The sequence below is a fragment of the Aptenodytes forsteri genome, unplaced genomic scaffold (genome assembly GCF_000699145.1).
Source record: "Aptenodytes forsteri isolate BGI_AS27 unplaced genomic scaffold, ASM69914v1 Scaffold178, whole genome shotgun sequence".
Lineage (NCBI taxonomy): Eukaryota > Metazoa > Chordata > Aves > Sphenisciformes > Spheniscidae > Aptenodytes > Aptenodytes forsteri.
This window is the reverse complement of record NW_008795136.1, coordinates 290,032-308,514: the sequence shown is the minus strand read 5'-3', so window position 1 is coordinate 308,514 and position 18,483 is coordinate 290,032. Positions and strand designations below refer to the sequence as shown.

The 18,483-nt window shown below is 42.9% G+C and overlaps 1 protein-coding gene across 1 annotated transcript in view; it reads left to right on the top strand.

The window, feature by feature from the left end:
* The window catches only part of LOXHD1 (lipoxygenase homology domains 1), a 134,545-nt gene that overhangs the window by 58,875 nt on the left and 57,187 nt on the right, over positions 1-18,483 (top strand). Inside the window, exons 18-26 of the mRNA XM_009278427.1 lie at positions 791-1,088; positions 1,632-1,786; positions 3,075-3,208; positions 4,119-4,267; positions 5,577-5,681; positions 6,409-6,537; positions 7,289-7,453; positions 11,416-11,597; positions 14,839-14,955. Coding sequence (XP_009276702.1) covers positions 791-1,088; positions 1,632-1,786; positions 3,075-3,208; positions 4,119-4,267; positions 5,577-5,681; positions 6,409-6,537; positions 7,289-7,453; positions 11,416-11,597; positions 14,839-14,955 — 1,434 coding nt within the window. The remainder of the gene's footprint in view (positions 1-790; positions 1,089-1,631; positions 1,787-3,074; positions 3,209-4,118; positions 4,268-5,576; positions 5,682-6,408; positions 6,538-7,288; positions 7,454-11,415; positions 11,598-14,838; positions 14,956-18,483) is intronic.

Genomic DNA, 18,483 nt, shown 5'->3' with positions numbered 1-18,483 from the left:
AAGAAGGCATTAAGTACCTCAGCCTTTTCCTCATCCTTTGTCACTGTTTGCTCCCGCATCCGATAAAGGATGGAGATTCTCCTTAGCCCTCCTTTTGTTGCTAATGTGTTTATAGAAACATTTTTTATTGTCTTTTATAGCAGTAGCCAGTTAAGTTCTAGTTGGGCTTTGGCCCTTCTAATTTTCTCTCTGCATAACCAGCCTTTTCCTCATCCTTTGTCACTGTTTGCTCCCGCATCCGATAAAGGATGGAGATTCTCCTTAGCCCTCCTTTTGTTGCTAATGTGTTTATAGAAACATTTTTTATTGTCTTTTATAGCAGTAGCCAGTTAAGTTCTAGTTGGGCTTTGGCCCTTCTAATTTTCTCTCTGCATAACCTCACGACATCCTTGTAGTTCTCCTCATTTAAAAAAGAACTCAGGCGCTGAGAATCTGACAAACCAGTATGATATTTTGGCATATGCACCTCTAATACCAACGTAGAGACAATACTAGTGAGGAGAGCAATGGAGAAGTAGGGAGCCCAGTAAATATGAATTCAGCTCCTATCCTTGCCATGGTTGTTCTGAATGTCTTCGGCTTAGTTTGTTCAGATGAGATTTGATGACGGGAATTATGAAAGAATAAAACAGGAAGGAAAAAGTAAAGGTAAACTTGCATAAAAAATTGATCTTACCCTTGCTTAGATGGTTTTGGGTGATAGAGGTGATGCTCCTCATTTTTAAGAATGCACTGTATGAAGTTAAGATGTCTTATATCCTCCTGGGTGCTGACTTTCCCTTGGTGGCAGAGAGAGGCTGCAGATGTTGGCAAGATTTATAAGATTCGGATAGGCCATGATGGGAAAGGCATTGGGGATGGCTGGTTCCTGGAAAGTGTCACGCTGAAGCGGCTTGCCACGAAGACGAAGGAGTCTGATAAAAAGAAGAAGAAGAAAAAGAAGTCTGATGAGGAGGAAGAAGAGGAGACCAAGGTGGAAGAAGTAATGGATGTCTATACGTTTGTGGCACACCGCTGGTTGGCTAAAGACGAAGGAGATAAGGAGCTTGTGGTGGAGCTGGTGCCTGACGGCGAATCTGCCCTGGAGGGTAATTATCAGAAGGAATGTGCTTGTGTGTGGGGATACAGCAGTTGCATGAAGGACGATAACCACACTGTGGTGTTTTGCAGGACCATTTATGGCCCCCCCCAGCCATCCCACTGCCCCAGGCCCGCAGTGTAGGTTACACTGTGAGCTGGTTGATCAACTGTAGGGAGGAAAAGGACAGTGGTTAAACTCAGGCAGAGCATGGAGGAGACAGCCTGAAATGGGAGTATCCTAAAGGACTGCTATAGGATTCTGAAAGGCTTGTCTGGGGAACTTGAGTTGAGAGTCCCACAAGTTACCACCGTGGCTAGGAGTTTAGCAAGCTTTAACTATTTATTTGGTTAATGATGAGGGCTGGAGAAAGATGGAGCCCCTCATGTTTTAAGACACATGCAACCATTTTAACAAACTCCAGACAAAACCTTTCTTAAAGCTGACTGTGCTGGCATTTTTGGGCTACCCGCTTTCATGGTGAGCCACAGATCTGATGAAATATGCCTATTTCTGGGCTCTTCCTGATCTCCCTTTGCAATTTTATTTGCAGAGAATACTTACGAAGTCCATGTTCTCACTGGGAATGTGTGGGGGGCTGGGACGGATGCTAATGTCTTCTTGAGCATCTATGGCGTAGGAAGAGGAGACACGGGTGAGCGCCAGCTGAAAAGGTCGAATAACCTCAACAAGTTTGAAAAGGGCCAGGTAATGCATGAACTCAACTCACTGAAGTGAGCAGAAGGCTGGCAGAGCTCTCAGTTATGCTGGCCATTCATTACAGTCTCTTCTCTGCAAGGTTTGGCTGCTTCTTTCAGCTTAAAACTCAGATGTGTTTTATTTCTTAAATGTATTATTTAAAGCAAAATGCCTCAAAACATTTTCCGGGGGAAATTCTTTTGAATAATAAGCTGAACACCAATTCTACATCGGAGCCACCTTTTGCATTTGCTTCCTGTAAGCATTCTGGTAATAATGTTTCCTGCCAGGAATACTTGAAAACCACAAACTTTAAATTAATATTGGAGAGCATTTGTGAGGCAGCTCAGGTATGTCAGTATTTAGATTGCAAATACGATTCTAAATGTTCTACTCCACCAGTCAGGGCATAAAAGCAGTATCACATGGTGTGCTATAGTTACATTATAATCTAATCCAACTAAACAACATCTCTTGTAGATTGAATATTCACCATAAAAATGTTTATGAACAATTAACAAGCTACTATTATAGCCAGGAATTGTTCAAGGAATAATTTTGAATAATAAAAAATTACGGAAATAATAAGCAGCTGTGGAAAACTTGAGAACAGGAAAAAAGAGCCTAAGGTGGTTAAATAAGCTGTTAGCTGTGATTTATGAGCTTGGCACCGGTGAAACTGCAACCTGCGTATGGTTCTTCATTCAGTGGGAAGAGCTCCAAGCTGCAAAGGTAACGCGTTCTGCTCTTGGGAGTAGAAACCCAAAGTCTACCAACAAGTTAATCACATTGAGATGTTTAAAGTATTATGATAACAAGGTCCATGCTGTCACACTAATAGAGCTAATAAATGAACATCGTGGTTGTAGTAAATGACAAAAGGAAAAAAAACTTGTGGTTTGAAATAAAACACATGGAGGTGCACAGGAGAGTTTCCATGGAGTCAATATGTTTCTGTCCAGTTCCAGATTTAATCTGGGGGAAAATGCTGAGTCTGAAAGGAATGAGATTTAGGAGAGATGAGTTAAACCTAGAGGAAGCTGAAATGGGGATGAGGTAAAGAAAGGAGCGAAGGGTTATGCAGCTCCCTGGCTGTTACTGTCTTGTAGGAGCCAAGCATGAGTGTAATGGGAGAGCTCACAGCTCTTTAGTTATTTTAGTACAGCTACCCTAAGAATACAAGGGAGACTTACAAACATCTTTTGTTTTAATGGGAAAAAATTACTCTGGCCCAGTTACTGCCTCTCTTTCCCCCTTTCTGGGAAACACAGACATTTACCTGTTGCCTCCTGTGCAGGTGGATGTGTTCACCATCAAAGCCATTGACCTGGGTGAGCTGAAGAAGCTGCGGATCCGCCACGATAACTCTGGTGCTAGCCCAAGCTGGTTCCTGGAGAGGGTAGAGATTGTTGACCTCAAGGAAAGCACCACGTGAGCAGCCTGTTGCACCCTTTTCATACAGTCAGAAAAGGGGACATGTTCTCAGGAGCCTGCAGAACCACGGGAAGGCGGAGGAGATGCAGAAGGGCATTGTCATAGCTCCTCACCAACTCACAGGGAGCAGGCATCCTTTGGGATCCTTGTGATGATTGTGCTGTTATACTGAGTGTGGGGCCATTGTGTGGGGTTTTGCTGTCCCAGCATCTCTGCAGTTTAGGAACCTGCACTGTTTGGAAGCAAACCTCAGCTTTTCTCTGTTTCTCCTGAGAGGGACTCTCCCTCCTGAAGAGGTCTCCTTGCAGAGCCTGCACTCATGTGTTTCCTTTCAAGGCTCCACTCTGGAAGTCCCTGACCTCACATTTCGTTTGTCTTTTGTACCTAATGCAAAGATCTGGGCCAAAAGCAAGTCCTGATATAAGCAAACTCCCATGATTTTCACAGACAGCCGGATGAGCAAAGCCTAGGCTGTTAGAAACCTGAAATGCAGGTTTGCCTTTGAGCTAGAACATGCTTGAAGTCACGTGCTTAAGAGTTGCACAATGCTCTGGTGAGTGGGACTGCTCATAAGGACCTCAAGATGGGTCCACTCTTCATAAACATAAAATGCCTGGGAGACTGGAGGTTCCCTTGAGTTATTTAATTTTTTCTGGGAGTGAAACCTAAAAGGAATCAATCATATGGGGCTGACAGCTCAGAAACAGCACTTTTCAGTAAGTGCTCGCTGACCTATTTATGGATTTAGTTCCCACAAACAACACCAGAGCTCAAGGATGAAAACAGATGTATTGTTCAGCTTTGAGTAATCTTGTTTTTTTTAAGTAGCCTCTGATCTGTGTTTGTTTATGTTATTAAAGCCTGTGAAGTCCTGTGTAAGTGCTGGGTGCTGCTGTCATTCTTGTAGGTATTATTTTCCATGCCAGCGGTGGTTAGCAGTTGAGGAAGATGACGGTCAGATTGTCAGGGAGCTGGTCCCAGTGGATGAAGCATTTGTAAAGAAAGATTCGGAAAATGATGGCCAGTCTCTTGCAACGCTGGGCCTGGAACAGAAAGGTTTATGTTAGCCTTGTATTTCTTCCAGTGTGGGGTTGAAAAGGAACCAAGTTATTAGCACTGCTGAGGGCATTAGTGGTTAGCGTTCACTGGGCTGTGAGTAATTCTGCCCTGACCATGAAGTTTTCAGGTGTGAATGAAGTGTGAAGTGCGTGTCAGCCAGCGAGGAGTGGACACTCCTCATTTTTAGGTGATTTAATCATCTTGCAAGATTGGACCCAAAGTGAGAAAGCTAGGAAGATGGATAAGATGTTCAGTCATCATCTCTCAACTGAAATGCACATTCGTTGCTAATATCTAAGGCATAAATCCCAGCCATTTCACATCATGGACTGGAATGGCTAAACATTTCAACATGAAACCGAGCAGAGAGCAAACATGACCAGAGAAAGGGAAGGGACCTAAATTTGTCTCACTTTCCATCTTGCTGCTTGTGTCCGTTGTCCTCCGAAATAACTTTGACTCTCTTGTACATAATTTTGCATGGTAACCACAGAGCAATGACACACTCCTGGGTCTGATGCTGAAAGGTGCTGAGGGCCCAGAATTTCCATTGGCTTCACTGCCAGTGAAAGGTCTTAAAGTTCCCCCTCAGATGCTTTCAAATACATGAATGATTTCCACAAATTGTATAGCCAACAAATTTCCACAAATTGGATAGCCCTTTCGTTCAGAAGGACCTTCTGGCTGAGCAGCATCTTGGAAACATGAGTCTAACTATGGAAGAAAGGTGCCAGTTTGGAAATCTTGAGTAGGTTTTTGCAGCGCAGTGAAGACTATATTGGACTTTTCCACAATTTTTATGAGTTTACTGCGCTTGCTAGATAATGGTGCGATAGAAACATCCCTAATGATGCTATTGTGAAGGGTGTGTTCATGAATATGAACTGTATATATCAACATGCACATACTTTCTGGTATGTGTTATATGCACATATGTTATATAGTGCTATTACAATAAAGGGGGCAGGGAGTGTTGTGGGTTTTTTTTTAATGAAATAGCATTGTAGGCAGAGGCAGATTTGAAGAGCCTCATGGATTCCCAGGAAGCAAATGGGAAGGCTTGAGCACATTTCTTATCGGTAGATATGCAGACAATGTACTGAATGACTGGAGCAGTAGAAGACTCTGCAACCAGATAGCCCAGCTCACCCCAGGAGCTACCACAGCGTACAACAGGAATTAGAGATTACAACATGGCTGTAATCGGTCAAAATAAAACCCAAACCAAACACACATGTGCAATGAAAAGTAGAGTTAATTCCTGCTCAGACTTCACACTCTTAAATTAAGATATTTTATCTGACAGCTAAATCAACAACATACACTGTGAAAGTGAAAACCGGGGACAAGAAGAATGGTGGGACAGATGCCAACGTCTTCATCACTCTCTATGGAAGTAAAGACGACACAGGTACGGCTTCACGTGATGGAACAGGATAGCACCTCGCTGCTGGATACCTGAAAAGACAGGTCGTGGTTTCCTTTTGTTTCCTCAATACCCATTCCTCACTCCTTTTTAGCACAACTTCATGTTCTCGCTGTCTCCGCATACATCATGATAGCTGGGAGCATACCACCAGCTGCTGTAAATCACTGCTGAACTTTGCGATGCTGATTTGCACCAGCTGCTGATCTAAAGGCTTTAATTTCAATTATAGAAACAGCGCAGTTGACTGGGACTACATTACTGAGTAGTGAATGCGGTGAATGATTTGCTTTCCTCAGCAATGAATCAGCATGCTCCTGAAATCCAGCTCTCCTCTGCCTCTCTGAGTGGCCCAGAAGTATTTAATCAGCTGATGAGCAAATCCTCTTGGAAGGAGCTGAGCTGTGTGTGCAGTGACTCGGATGCCTGTGAGAGTGACAGGGAACTGCTGGGTAGGACCAATTTCTTTAGCTGTGAACACAGCACAACAGCATTGTCCCTGTGGCACTGCCAGAGGATCACTCAAGAAAGGAATTATATATATTTTGGGTGTTGATACGGATTTGGGTTCAGAGGGGGGGAGGGAGAAAGCTTGGATCTTGAGATGAAAAGCCATTTTTTACATTTTAGCCACTTCCCCTGTTCCACTGTTGACATTCCCAGAGGATTTGTTTCACATGCTGAACAATGTCCTTTTGCATCGCCACAACAGGGATAGTCAGCCTAAAGGCCTCAAAGATTAACAAGAACAAATTTGAGCGTGGGAAGGTAGATGAGTTTACAGTGGAGTCTGTGGACATTGGAGACCTGAAAAAAATCAAGATAGGCCATGACAATAAAGGTAAGATAATCTGCTTTTTAATGTAGTATTTCTAGTGCATTAGGCACGTTGCTGTATGAAATAACCTGCCTCCAAGACCCCAAACGTAATTTAGCTTTTATAGTGACAGATCCTTGCTGTCACTTTGGCTGTTGCTGCTACTATCTTTGCTGCTAATACCATTCCCCATGGCTGTGGCAGTAAGAGCACAGCGGTGGCAACTTGCAGGTACCTTTGCAACCTCTCTCTCTGTAAGAGGCTCTTTAGTTTTGCAGCCAAGTCTTTAGAGAGATTTCTCATATATCACAAAACCTGGTAGTTTTTCTTGTTCCACATGGGACCTATTGATTTGTCTCATTTCTTTTATCAATATTTTTGTTGTTTTCATCATCAAGTCCTAGCTGCTTCTTAGACATAGATGTATCTCTACTTAAAACTAGGGAAGCAGTGGAAAGACACATGGATTCCTGCCCTGTGGGGCACCAAGGGACATGTTTGTTGATAACTCCTCTGTCTTATTACAAAGGCAAATTAATCCAAGCAATGGAGTAATTAGCACTTCCACATGCAGATCTTTAACCTGACGCATATAGGAATGTAAAGCACATTAGCTCAAACCTGGACAATCGCTTGCAATGATCGTTATGGTATCTATTTTTCCATTGGCAAAAGAGAGGAAGATTTATTTCTCAGAGGTCTGGAATGCAATGATTCATTTGCTGTTGTCTGTAAAAGCTTTGCGGGTTATTCACCGTTATCTGTCCAACCACAGGTAATTCAACTGGCTGGTTTCTGGAATGGGTGGAGATTGATGCCCCATCACTGGGACAGTGCCTCAAGTTCCCTTGTGGCCGTTGGCTGGATAAATCGGAGGATGATGGAGCCATTGAGAGAATTATCTTCCCTGCAGAACTGCAGACAACGGAATATATCCCATGTGAGCAGAATGCCATTTCCCCGGGATACACCCATCATTACAGAAGATAAAATCTCACTAGCTTATGCAGTTTTATAGGCTTGGCCTCTCCCTTGAATTTGCTTTGAAAAACTTATAAATATATCACGTGCCAACTATTCCAACCACTACAAGAGGGTTCCTCTGAGTGCTCTAGACTAACATTTCCTGAGTTTCCCAAATCAGAGAGTCATTAGAAACTATGTGGCTGTGTATGATTGTCTTTTTGCTCCCTCTTGCCCTTTCATCTCCAAGTCCTCAGCCTGTTCCAAGCCGTCTTCCTCGTCTCCAGTTTCCCTTTGATCTTGTTCCAGTCTAATATTGCTGTTTCTGTTGTCAAAGCAGACACTTTGGTCCTGCTTCCAAGCCTTGGTTCCCCCAGTACCTTTGACACTGCACACCCCTCTCTTGCTGAAAGACCCTCTTCCAGAGTTTCTTCAGTGTGGTGCTTTTCTGATAGCGTTGCAGCGGTCTGCCTCTTTTAGCATTCTCCAATTTTTCCTTACTCTTCACTTTACTCCCCTCTAAATTAATGTTTGGGGTAAACCCAGTGTCCTTTGGGAGCTCCTTCTGAGTACTAAGCTTATAATTTTCAAGTCTGCTATGGTACCTCAAACTCTTCTATTCAGGCAACTTCTTTTCCTGTCTGCAGAACATTGAAAATCAGATAACATGGCTTTCTTGAAATAAATGACTGGAAACATTATTTTGCTTATTTTGTAGCCCTCTCTTTCCCTTTTCACATGTGCATCCTTGACTGTGTGCAGGGAACTCGCAGCCCTGGGACTGTATTTGATTTGTCCCTCCCTGATCTGCCTCATTTCAAGTTGTTGACAAATATTTCCTGGCCCACCTTCGGGGGACTATCAAAATTGCCTCTTCCCTTCATTAGGTTGGATGCCACAATGGTGAGGGATGAGCTCTGGAACTTGAGAGTTGATTTCCACCCCATGCCCTGCCAGGTGCTTCCTAGGTCACTCTGGACAAGTGATAAGTTGTTCACACCAAAGCTGTCTCTTATCTCATTGCATCCCTCATTGTATGCATTGATGGTATCAAAAGCCTTACCTCCTGCAGTTCCTTATTTAGACATCAGAAGTTAGAGCTGCCCAATCTCTCTCTTTCTTCCTTAGTTTCCTTCTGCATAAGTAGTTGTGAGAATAATGACGCAGAAGACTATCAGCTGCTTTGGCTCCTTCTTTTTTACTGTCAACACTGTGGTTCCTGTTAAAGGTCTCTTTCACACTGGCTGGCCTACCCTCCAATGTCCAGATCCTCACATCCTGCAGTCTGTAAGCTAAAATCATCTTTCTTCTCTGAGGATCTGCCAACGTCATCTCTTTGTGCCTCCCCCATGCTTTGGCCAAGCTATTTTTTATTTCTCATGTCTTGCTTGCTTTACCTAAACTGTCTGGAGCAGAGGAATGGATGCTCTTTGCTCCCTTCCCCACTTTTGTCAGTCAACTGGAAGACATAACAGTCTTTCTGTTTGAAAAAATAAATTTGTAGGTAGGTATAGTGAATGTGTTCATAGGAGTGAATATAACCCAGAGACCTTGTATGTGCTTCTCATCAGGTTTTTCCATTTTATCCCAGTCGATATATATTTTGATGCAGATGTTGACTATATAATTTATTAATGTCCCTGTATATTAAATGATGTAACAGTTTCTGGCATACCATGCCTTTGAATACATAGGTCCTGTAAACCTGATTTTTGTCAGCCATCCACATTCAGCCTTTGAAAATAGTCAGACCTCTCTGGCAAAAAGGTTGCACCAGACTCAGTGTCAGCTTAGGCTGTTTCACCATTTAAACTGTTCCCACTGTGCTATTTACCGCGTTCTGGTTTCTGAACTATTAACCTGGGGGTTTCAGTTTGCCAGAGGTAACTAAAACGGTTTGATTTGTTTTATGATGACACGTGCCAGAATTGTTTCACGCCCAACAAACGATGAAAACATGTCATCGGCAGTCCAATTAAAATCATGCCTGTGGGGATGCAACTTTAAAAGTGCCATGTAAATGAAATGGGAGTCTGACAGCTGAAAGTTGTGCTGCTAGTGACCTTGTTACAGTGCCGCTTTGCTGGTTCAGTTCTAAGCTGACGTTAATATTCAAGCAACAAGAGCAAGCACCACGGACTTCAGCAGAGAAGATCATTTTTAATTCATAATGCGTCGCATGTGATTTTTGGTCTCCAGGATTTTTTCCCCCCCCCCCTCTTACATACTGCAGAAACTATTCCAGTTTACCTGCAGCACAGCAGAGCAGATTTCACTGACTTGGGCAGAAAGAATACTAAGTACCTCCAGGCTGACTTTCTGTAAAGTAAAATTTCTTAATCTCTGTTTTCCTGAGAGCCGTGTTTAGAGAGCCTGGGTTTTTAATGAATGATTAGTTCCCGATACGCATAATCAGAGTTACTCCAACAGTAATAGATATGGTGCCAGAAACCTTCTCTCTACCCTAACAGAGATGCTGAATCTGAAATATAGCACAAAGTACTGTAGTTTAAATAGCAAAGATGACTGAAGTCGTCGCAGTGTGGGAGGATGCAGATGACAAGCAGCTGAGAAGATTGTAGTGAGGGATGGGAAACGGTGGAAGCTGGGTAGGTGGTGTATGGGAGAGGGATGGCCAGGAGCAGGTCCTGGTGATAGCGCTGGGTGTCAAAGGCTGTGCTTATGGGTAGTGGCGTGGACTATAGGGATTGTGTGCTCCTTGCGACAGGAGAAGTCCCTGCAGCTAATCACTGGTGCCCAAGTCTTACCTGGCATTTTTCATCTATAGATTTCAGAAAGGATTTAAAAGAGGTAGGGACAGGATTCAGTTTGCAGATGGCACACCTGAATTTACATGTCCTCGTGACAGTGGAGTGTCTGATTTCCCATTATCATCGATGGATGTTTGGTCGTTCACAGATGGTGGGTTTGGAGAATGATTCAGCTGACCCTGAGGAAGATGCCTGCATTTGCTTGTCTGACTCTTTCTCCAAACTCCGCTGACTTTAGTGATTACGTCTGGAGATGTACACACCTATTTGACGTGCAGGCATCTGAACATAGGTCTCTTACTCTGTGAGCTAAACACCATCTCAACTCGGAAACTGAGGTGGGAAGCGGCTTGACTAAGGATATTCAGCAAATCTGTAGCAGAGCCAGGAACAGAGCCCGTCTTATTCCTGGGTCAGTCTTCCTGAGCAAGTCCGAGTCATGCTCCAGCAGGACTCAGGACTGAGAAGCTGTGAAGATAGAAAAGGACAAAAGGAGACATCAGATTTTGGGGTCATGGGGCATTCTGGAGAAACCAAGGGAACAGAATAAGGAACGATCCTTACCGTTCTGCATTCACCATTGATCTAGTAGTAATTTAACCTGTTTGCCTTGGTGTTAAGGAGAAGGTGGTACTAAGAGAAAACTAGATCCGAGTGGACAGCAGAGGGTTTTATTTCTTTTCCTTATGATTGATTTTTGTCACTTGTTTAGTGATGAAAATAATAGGAGATTTTTTTATCAATAAGCCTATCTTGAATATTTATATACTGCCTCCAGTTGGCTTAATATCATCCATCTGCCTAGTTGCTCAAAAATTTTGAATTCATGTTTTGCTTTAAGACTTGAGCTGTTGAAGTAAATCCTGTTTCAGTAACTTTAGATGGCAGGTATAAATATACTGAGTGCTTTCTGATCATGTGTTTAACCCCAAAATCTCAGTAAATGAACATGCATCAAGGTCAAATGACCCTATAGGGTTAAAGGAAATTCCTCTGGATTCAGCTTGGTAACTGAATGACCACAAGTGTGTGATTCCTGCCCTGTCTTCTTTAATCGTTGAGTTTTCTAATCCAGATTTTGTTTCATTAAAATGTTCTTAGGAGCATTGGTATACTGCTTACTAACTTTTGTGGGTCTGTTTTAATTTTCTGCCATTTCCTAAATCAGTTGTTCCTTACGAGATCACGGTCTACACCAGCGACATCTTTGGAGCTGGCACGGATGCAGATGTCTTCATTGTTCTCTATGGAAGTGATGGGATCTGCACTCAGCAGAAATCCCTGTGCCTCAACAAGAGAGAGCAAAGGATGTATTTTGAAAGGAACTCGGTGAATCAGTTCATTGTGGAGGTAAGATCAAAGATGCTCACTCCCATCTTAGGTTGACCTAAGGGGATTAAGAAGAGAAAAAATGGAGTGAAGTGGGAACTTCTCCTCTCTTAGGGAAAGCTATTCAGCTCTTTTACTTGAAGAATGTGGGTTCAAAACTCTGTTCTGCAACAGACTTACTGTGTACCGGATCAAATCTTTCCTCACTGACGTCCAGTTAGTAGCAACCCAAAGGTATCAACATGCAGTGTCCCTGTGGCCTAATGCCATGTGAAGCCTTGTAAAGGCCGGTGCAATTTTATCACGGAGCTGAGATGTACCAATACATGGATACGGAGGCTTGCCCTTCCAGGTAAAGTTGAGAGCCACTTTGGAAGGTCTTTACATCTTCCATTTCCTAGACCACGCTTGGTAAAGAGAGGGTATCAGTCTCCAGGCATGCCGGATCTAATATGTGTACCTCTCCTTGTCACTCTTACTTGCTTGCACTTTTGCTTTCTCTTGCAGTTTGCAATACTTTGAAAGGTAACAGGAAACAAATGCTTGCGCTATCACTGAAACTAGCTGCCTTGTGTTTAAGGTCCCTACGCATCCTTTCATGTTCCTGTTTCAGCAGATTATGTTGAAGGATCTGGTCCATGGTGCTCACTACTTACGTAGCACTTCATTTGGGGTGGATGGTCTGTTCATTTTTTCTAACTCTATGGCAACCTAAGCATCATGCTCTGTTTCTCTGTATCCTCGGACAGAGAGATTGTTACTTTGCTGCAGACGCTGTGATTTTTGAATACCCGAGGCTAACTTTTTGAAAGATCTTATCAAATGTTTCCTGAAGTGTTTGCACAACTGTATGCAAATACTAAGCCGGTGCACGTAAATGAGTGAGCTCATTTACATCCACAGTATTCAGCAATTCCTGTTCATAATTCAGCCTTATTATTCAGGAATAATTCCTATTCCTATTCAACCTGTTGCGACAGGACAAGGGGGAATGGCTTTAAACTAAAGGGGGGAGATTCAGACTAGATAGAAGGAAGAAATGTTTTACGCTGAGGGTGGTGAAGCACTGGCCCAGGTTGCCCAGAGAGGGGGTGGATGCCCCATCCCTGGAAACATTCCAGGTCAGGTTGGACGGGGCTCTGAGCAACCTGATCTAGTTGAAGATGTCCCTGCCCATGGCAGGGGGGTTGGACCAGATGACCTTTAGGGGTCCCTTCCAACCCAAACTATTCTGTGATTCTGTGATAATATATTGTTATTGCTGAGAATTTGTGAGAGGCAAAAATATAGGCAGTCCTGCTCTGGCCTATCTTTTTGGTACTGCTTCATGTCCTCACCTTCCCTCCCTGGATGCAACACCAACACTGTCTTTGTAGAGAACTGCACACCCTCTTTGTGTTTTGAGGTTGGTTTGTTTTTGTAAAATAATTGAAGGCAAATCTTAAACCAAACTTTTTAACAAGTTAAAATGCTTCCAGCCCACGCTGTTGTTATATGGCATGAATCATAAAATAAATCCCCAGTGTGATTCCTTAAAAACAAAGAATAAGACTTATTTTGGTGGAGTTTCTGCACATAACAGAGTTTTTTTCATAACAGAGGTTGCATTAACCTATAGGTATAAATCTTAAACTGAGTGTTACTGTTATTTCTTTATTCCATAAGATTTATTTTAGGTTTGGTGGAATCGAAAACATCTGTACTTTTCTTAGATGAAGTGAGTGAAAATGCAGTTTGTTCTCCAGATTTATAACATCATATTAACCTGTCCCCAAACTTCATTCTCTTTTCACCAGTTTCTCTTGCTGCAGGAGATGGGGATGAAGAAAAATATATTCTTCTTTCACCTACTTGTGTAGAGCCATAATTTGGAGTTTAACAGCCCTTAAAAACAATTTGGGGATCTCGGGAAACACAAGCTGAGAATTGCCTGTTTGTTTTAGTGATTTTAACTGCCAAGCTTTTATTTGGCAAAAGAGGAAAAAAAGATTAGAGACTTGTCTCAGCTGTGCTCCCAAGCGATGATTTGTTGGAGATGCATGCAGCAGAGTAAAGATCACTTCTTCTTTAACATGAATCTTTACTGGTCAAGCATCACTTTATTGCTATGTATTGATTAAAAGCCCCATTGAAAGTTGAGTATTTGGACAGGACAAAGGAGGAAGAAAATAATTTTCCTCTAGTGTATACTTGTGCGCATGCATGAGTTTTAGAAATGAGTTTGGGTCATTTAATTATTTTGCAATTGATGCTTATGCTGTCTAAAGTCAGGGCAGGGCTGGCGAAGTCAAATCCCGTTTGTTCGGAGTGTGAACTCCTTGAGTAGTGCAGTCAGTCTTATTGAGTCGAGGAGTCTCCTAAAATTACCGATGTCTTTTCTTCAGTATGGGACAATTCTGTCAGCTGGGAAGAGAAGAAGGGAGTAGTCTCCAGTGGTGCAAATTAAGATGTTCAGTTTTCTCCTGTTTCCAAGAAAAAAAGACTCCAAGTCCCTATGGACAGAAAGACAGCTCAGTGTGCTTCTCCTACGTGCAAGGGGGGGTTGCAGCCAGCCTTGTTTTTTTAAAGGCCAACTATACAAAGTTTGCACTGAAATAACCAAAAGCTATTACTTAGGAGCAAATATCGTCTTTCCTGTTCAAGCCTTTGGAAGGGAGGTGACTTAAAAGTAATGAACTGGTAACAAATTACTCAAGTAATAAGGTGAGGCATAAAAAAAACAGTAGTCACTTCATAAGATAGTGATCCTGTTGACTTGCTCAGAATGGCATTGGGATTCTGTGGCAGAACAGGAGAGAGATAATATAAAATGCTAGGCTGTTAATATTGTACTTTGACCTCAAAGCTATTGTTCCAGTGTTATAAGACTGCAAATAAGTGTTTAAAAAGGAAAGGGATATAAAAAGAACAATTTAAGATGCAGCAGCACTGCCATTTCTAAAGAATTACCTTCATTCCCACTCAGAGAGAGAAACCTGAGATGCAGGATTGCTGCTGTGCAACCAAACCAATCTCATACCGTGGGTAATTTGTGTAGAGCAAGATTCTCTCCATTTTTGGAACAGAAGTTCAGGGAAACCCTTTAACTAAAATGCAAGTTAGGGCATAATTGACATCAACGCTAATATTTGCTCCCCTGGGGCTTCATACAGACTGGAAAAATAGGAAATAAGCTAAAGAAGTAGTGTCTCAAAAGTTACTTGTTGTTCATGCCATAATCTTTCTCTTTTTTTTTTTTTTTTCCCCTTTCTTTTTTCTGTAGCTGGAGGATGTTGGTGACATTATTGAAAAGATTCGCATAGGACACAAGGGTGGAGGACTGAACTCCGGATGGCATTTGGACCGTGTGGCGATTCGGAGACTGTTGCCAAATGGAAAGGTAGGCTGCGAATCCCAGTACTCTGCAATATGTTTCCATTAGCAGCCGCTTCCATTTCCCAAACCGCATCTTCTGTATACAAAGTGTGAGTAACAGTGAAAAACGACTCCCTAAAGAAAAATGCACACTAATGAACTTGCTAGAGCTTGAGGATCTGGGGACAACAAACATGTATTACCATGTTTTATTCTTCAAATGTTGATTATAAGACTCTGCAATCATTGCTTTTTGAAAAATGCTGTTCTCATTGTACCTTTTGACTAGAATAGAGTTATTTTCTCCTGGCAGTGGATGGGACCAAAGCGGTGACGTTGCTCCTCAACCTTTTGGAGGTCTTCGCTAACTATCTTTTGTGTGAAGGAGCGATCTGCCTGCTGGGTTTGGAGGCAACGTTATCATGACTTGCTTGCTGGATTGAGAGGGGAGATTCCTGAGTTTGTACCCATTGCTGTGCAAATACAGCTAAAGAATTACAGGGCTGAGCAGATGTCCCTGTGCTGCACTGCACCGCTGTCGCTGGACATCCCAGAGTGCCCAAGGCTAACTTAGATAATGGTGGGTTTGGGTGACATGAGAGGACAAAGCTTCATATTTTTATGTGTAGTTTTGTTTGGAAAAATTACAGGGACGGAAGTGGGAAGCGGGTGTACCATTTCAAAATAAAAAGCATTGTTGCTAAACATGGACAAGAAATAATTTCATCAGTCCCTTAATTCTGGAAGAATAAATGCAGGGAACCAGTACAATTAAAAGAAGCTCATCACTCATATAAATCACTGAATATAAAAACCATCAAGTTAGGTCCTAGGGCTTTTGGTTGCTCATGTCAACAGGATTAAGGCAGTACAGCCAGACTGGTCATCTTGATCTTGTCCACATAAGAAACTGTTCCTTGGCCCTTCTTTCAGATGCTGGCTGTAGGGACAGGAATGAATCTGGCTGCAGGAAAGTTCAGAAGAAAATCACCTCTTCAGGACCAGTTCAGAACTGGAGCAGTAGCTGTATTTGGGAACACCCGGGCTCTCTGTCTTGTCTTTTCTCCCCCTATTCTGAAGGGATGTCAGCTTTCACCTCCACCTCAACGCTCAGGTCTGCCTCCTCCTGAAGTGACTTGTAATATCAAGTGTTGGTGTAAACACGGCTTGCTTGGTCATGGTGAACCTACTTCTCATCTTGCTTCCTCCTTCAAAATTTCCAGCACGTTTTACTCTCTTTGCCTCATGATCAACTCAAAGGTCTGCCCTGAACCTTCCTCATCATGCTCAAGCCTGCATCCTCCTGTACAAGCTTCTTCACAAGCCAATACCCTTCGATCGTTTCTCATGATCACCTTTTTGCCAGTCTGTTATTATCAGACCCTCTATCTGTGTATTGACTAACCCTTGCCTTGTACAGATTCATTAGGTCGATGAACAAGCTGACATTGTTTTTAGAGATATTGGTCATAGGCTAGGGAAGTTGAAGAGGGCGATGCACAAATGTATGGAAACCAAGGGGAGAGAGATTCCTGGGCTGCCTCTTTCTACACCTACTGTTAACTGAGCACTTTGGGAAGTTCCCGAGAGCTGCATGTTGGGTGCTCTTCCATTAGCCCAGAAAGGGCCTCAGGGCTGTGCAGCTCTGCAATCATTACAGCAGCTTTGAAGGACAGATGGTGAGAAACCTGGGAAGGTGGAGGAAGGAAGGAAAACCATGACCAACTTAAAATGGAGAGATTTACAATTCTGCTGATCTTTTGATTATGGCATGGGAAAAAAGAAGAAAGCAGAGCACTGCATGATGCCGCTGATCAGCTGCAGGATATTATGACCTGCCACAGGATAGCAATATGCTGCCAACACTTCTAAAAGCTGTGCTACCTGATCAGACTGCTAAGATGTGTCTAGATGTATCTGTAATGCTGCAAAAGAAAAATGAGGTCAGTAACTTTTCAGATTAAATTGAAAGCACTTGGGTAGGAAACTAGGATTGTGGCATGCCAATAAAGCTCCGTCTTGGCATGCCAGTTATATCTGATAATTATATTTCATTTGTTACAACTTGGAGAAGGGCAAAGAGCTGACTTTTAGCACACTTTCATACCCTGCTTCTAGCTTAGGGCCAGACTCAGACTCAATGAAACAAATTCTGTTTGGAGCTGCAAGAGTATTTTACTGTGGGTAGCATAAAACAGTGCGCTTTACGTCACTTAAATATTAATGCAATCACTAACAAGGAAACTCCAATAAGAAACGTGGCAATGACATGGTGATTAACAATAATGATACAATTAACTTTTGCAGTAACTACACATTATGCCCCACTGTGCAGGCACTCGAGTCCCTAGATATCTTATTACCAAATAAGCAGTATTCATATCAATGGCACGTACAGCCAACGTTATGAATGTTCAGGAGCGGTTAAAATCTTCTGCAAGAGACATGACTGAAGTGGGATCTCTACTGGGAGGAGAGAGTTTCAGCACTGAAGCATCATTCCGGAAAGTCCTCTCTTTCCAGACTGTAGGTGGGGAGTTAAACACTGTTCACCGGCTCAGCATACAGTGAGATAATACAGGTTATGTGGTCAGACAGCCCGTGCAGAAATGAGGAGGCAGAAGTGGTGGTGTGGGCAGTCATTAGGTGCTGTATTTTGCTTATACAGCACAAATAACACTTGAAAGTAAAACATTTGAAATCATCTAAAGTGCTGCCAGTTCTGTTTGATACCATTTTGTACAAGTCATGCTCCAAACCGCCTTATGGAGTTAAATATTGCAAGCCTGGGGGTTAAACAGCAGCACTGCAGGGAACGGCAGAGAGGAGGAGAAATGGTGTTTTATTGACAGCAGAAGGTTTGGGCTGTGTGGGTTCAAAGGATGGTTCTGCTGCAGACTCAAGACGCTCGATCACACAAGCCCCTTGGAGGGGTTCAGCTCCTGCAGATCAACTTGTCTGGGATCTGTGCGCAGTGGTACGATGACCTGTTCATACCAGGTTAGCGGTGACTGCTAACCAGTGACAGGAGTGGGTCTCTGATCTCAGATGCACGACCTATTCCTCCCCAGTGACCGTGTCAGGGAGGGCAGGATCCGGCACCTCAAGGCAGTACAGGGCAGTAATACACAGTGTTAACAATATTAAATATTGCTACAGTGAGAGCTATTCCCTTCTTTTACTATAGATTAATTTTTTAGTGTTTAAATAGTAGAAAGAGTGAAGAAAGGACCCCGTGTTGGTTTGATAAATAATTACATGAAAGTAATTATGGTGGACAGTATTCGTACGTATGTTATACATGAAAGTGGTGGCACACAGAGTACTGCAAACAGCAGAAAGCCCTTGGGCTACTGTCGTGGTTTAACCCCAGCCGGCAACTAAACACCACGCAGCCGCTCGCTCACCCTCCCTGCCCCGGTGTGATGGGGGAGAGAATTGGAAGAGTAAAAGTGAGAAAACTCGTGGGTTGAGATAAAGACAGTTTAACAGGTAAAGCAAAAGCCGCGCACGCAAGCAAAGCAAAACAAGGGATCCATTCACTCCTTCCCAT